The following is a 2,500-nucleotide window of genomic DNA, read 5'->3' as shown; positions in this document are numbered from 1 at the left end:
TGCGCGTACAAAGGTTTATGATCTTTTAATGTTTACTTATGATACATGCGTGTATATTTACCTATATAATGTGAACTCTAGTCTGTGGTAGAGATTGGTCTTCACTTACTTCCTAGCATGTTGCATCGATCAATTGGTCTTGTGGATATCTTGTTATCTTTTTCTTGGTTGCTGGACTGCATTTGCATGAGGTTAGGTGTGAAGTTATGATATGATTGTCCACTTACTAAATACTTATTTATATGTCTATTAATCTAGATTTTTCTGACCCTAATAGTTATTCCGTTTTTGTTGTTTATCTATGATATTTTGTAAACACACACATAACATTTGTGTGTGTGTGTGTGTGTGTGTGTGTGTGTGTGTGTGTGTGTGTGTGTGTGTGTGTGTGTGTGTGTGTGTTCATTTACACGAAGAGGTAAGAACGTGTGTATGTTATACTGTATATGTATGAATATGTATGTAATCTATATACACATGCATTGTTGTTATGATTAACATTTACTCTCTATATTGAATGAATGTAAATAAACATAGATTTGAAAACACTTAAATCATTTGGGGCAATTATTTTATGTCAAATAAAATTGTTAAATCATATGTTATAATATAAACAAAAATTATGTATACTGATGATTTTCACGCAGATACATGTAACTGCAAATGTCTACCAAATGAACGTAACAAAGACAAACAACGTATAGATGGATCAGAGGTAATAACAAAAGTGTACCGTGACAGCGCTCATCGGTTGGCAGCCCTGGCGCAGATGGTACTGACGTCACGGTCGACACACGCGGTTCGGCTCTGACTGCGGAGTTTGGGTTTCCTCAGTTGCTTTGCTGGGCGGGTGTTGGGAGGAGGGGAGCGCATGCACTGACTGTCGCGCTGTGGGTCTAACGTGGATTTAGGGACTTAAGGAGCAGGATGAAGATCGTGGCAGCGACTCCACCTCCCTCGCAGCCTGTGAGCGGGCTCAAGCTAGGGATCGTGAGGCTTGGAAGAGCGGCAGGAAAGGTAAGGATTGGACGTGGGAATATTGAACGGTGTGTGAGGGTGGGTGTACTGGTAGTGCAGAGGGATGTCTGGTTCGGCGAAAACTTGCATGCCGGCACACACTGGTGGCATGGTAGAGGGCTCGGGTGCGACTAGATCTCTCTTATTGAGGGGAACGGTGTGTGGAGTGAGCTGCTTGAGAGATAAGCACGAGTGTCACTGCGAGTGTTTACAGGCGGTGATGAAAACGCGTCTCCTCAAACAGTCTCGTTACTAAGCATCTTGCACATTGCAGGCGACTTTCAACACGAGAGATCTGGCGGGGATAAGATCAAGCTAATCACGCCGACATTTCAATAATTAATCTCGTACTTATTGTCCATGTAGATTCCAGAACAACCAGCGACTCGCACGCCAGTCCACAGTGTAAAGCCTCGTCGCTTGTTTCGTGTTATTTTGCGATTCCTTTTGTAACAATTCATGTGTAGTTTTCCCTCCGACGTGTGGGTTTCTGATTGCACAACTTGCGTGCCTTGATTTTTATCTAAGATGCAATTTAACCTTACTGTAACTTCTCTATCTAACGGCAACTATCACTTGTGTTTTATCAGCTCTTGCTATTTCAATTTTGTCTTACTAGATATTTTCCCTTTGTTCGGATTACAAATTACTCTTTCCTGTAATGACTAGAGTGTTTCTTATTACGGATCGCTCTGTCCTCTCGCCGTCAGCTTCCAGTGCAAAATATGCTGCCGTGATATTCTGAGCAAGTGTAGTATTACAAGGAGGTAACAATACTTAAGTTAGCCGTGCATCCCAAGAGCGAGTAGACGAGTTCTTTTAGTCTGATGGCTTATTACATAAGTGCCCCGTGTGTCATGCTCGCGCCGTCGCGTTGTGCCGTCTATTCCAATTCATTTGTGTTGTGGATTAACACCGAATACACTTTTTGTATGCACGGTTTACATCACCTGGCTTGATAGAAGAAGCTTTAGTTTTGCCCTGATGTATGCTCTCTCTCTTTCTCTCTCTCTCTCTCTCTCTGTCTCTGTCTCTCTGTCTCTCTGTCTCTGTGTCTCTCTGTCTCTCTGTCTCTGTGTCTCTGTGTCTCTGTGTCTCTGTGTCTCTGTCTCTGTCTCTCTGTGTCTCTGTCTCTGTCTCGGTCTGTCCCTCTGTCGCTGTCTCTGTCTCAGCCCTGTCTCTCTCTCTGTCTCTCTCTCCTCTCTGTCTCTCTCTCCTCTCTCCTCTCTCTCTCTCTCTCCTCTCTATCTCTCCTCTCTCTCTCTCTCCTCTCTCTCTCTCCCCCCTCTCTCTCTCTCTCCTCTCTCTCCTCCCTCTCTCCCCTCTCCCTCTTCCCTCTCCCTCCTCCCTCTCCCCTCCCTCCCCTCCCCCCTCCCTCCCCTCTCTCTCTCCCTCCTCTCTCTCCTCTCTCCTCTCTCTCCTCCCTCTTCTCTCTCTCTCTCCCTCTCTCTCTCTCTCTCTCTCTTCTCCTCTCTCTCTCCCT

General features: G+C 45.0%; 1 protein-coding gene across 1 annotated transcript in view; it reads left to right on the top strand.

Moving 5' to 3' along the window:
* Window positions 1–815: 815 nt before the first annotated feature.
* Window positions 816–2,500, top strand: part of LOC122261039 (zinc finger MYND domain-containing protein 19) — a 93,271-nt gene continuing 91,586 nt past the window's right edge. The window contains exon 1 of the mRNA XM_043028524.2: window positions 816–1,017. Within this exon, the coding sequence (XP_042884458.1) occupies window positions 928–1,017 (90 nt within the window). The 5' untranslated portion in view covers window positions 816–927. The remainder of the gene's footprint in view (window positions 1,018–2,500) is intronic.

This window comes from Penaeus japonicus, unplaced genomic scaffold (genome assembly GCF_977035675.1).
Source record: "Penaeus japonicus unplaced genomic scaffold, GWHDUDI00000001_assembly GWHDUDI00000038, whole genome shotgun sequence".
Taxonomy (NCBI): Eukaryota; Metazoa; Arthropoda; class Malacostraca; order Decapoda; family Penaeidae; genus Penaeus; species Penaeus japonicus.
Note: the sequence above shows the minus strand (reverse complement) of the source record. Positions and strands in the feature narration are given on the sequence as shown.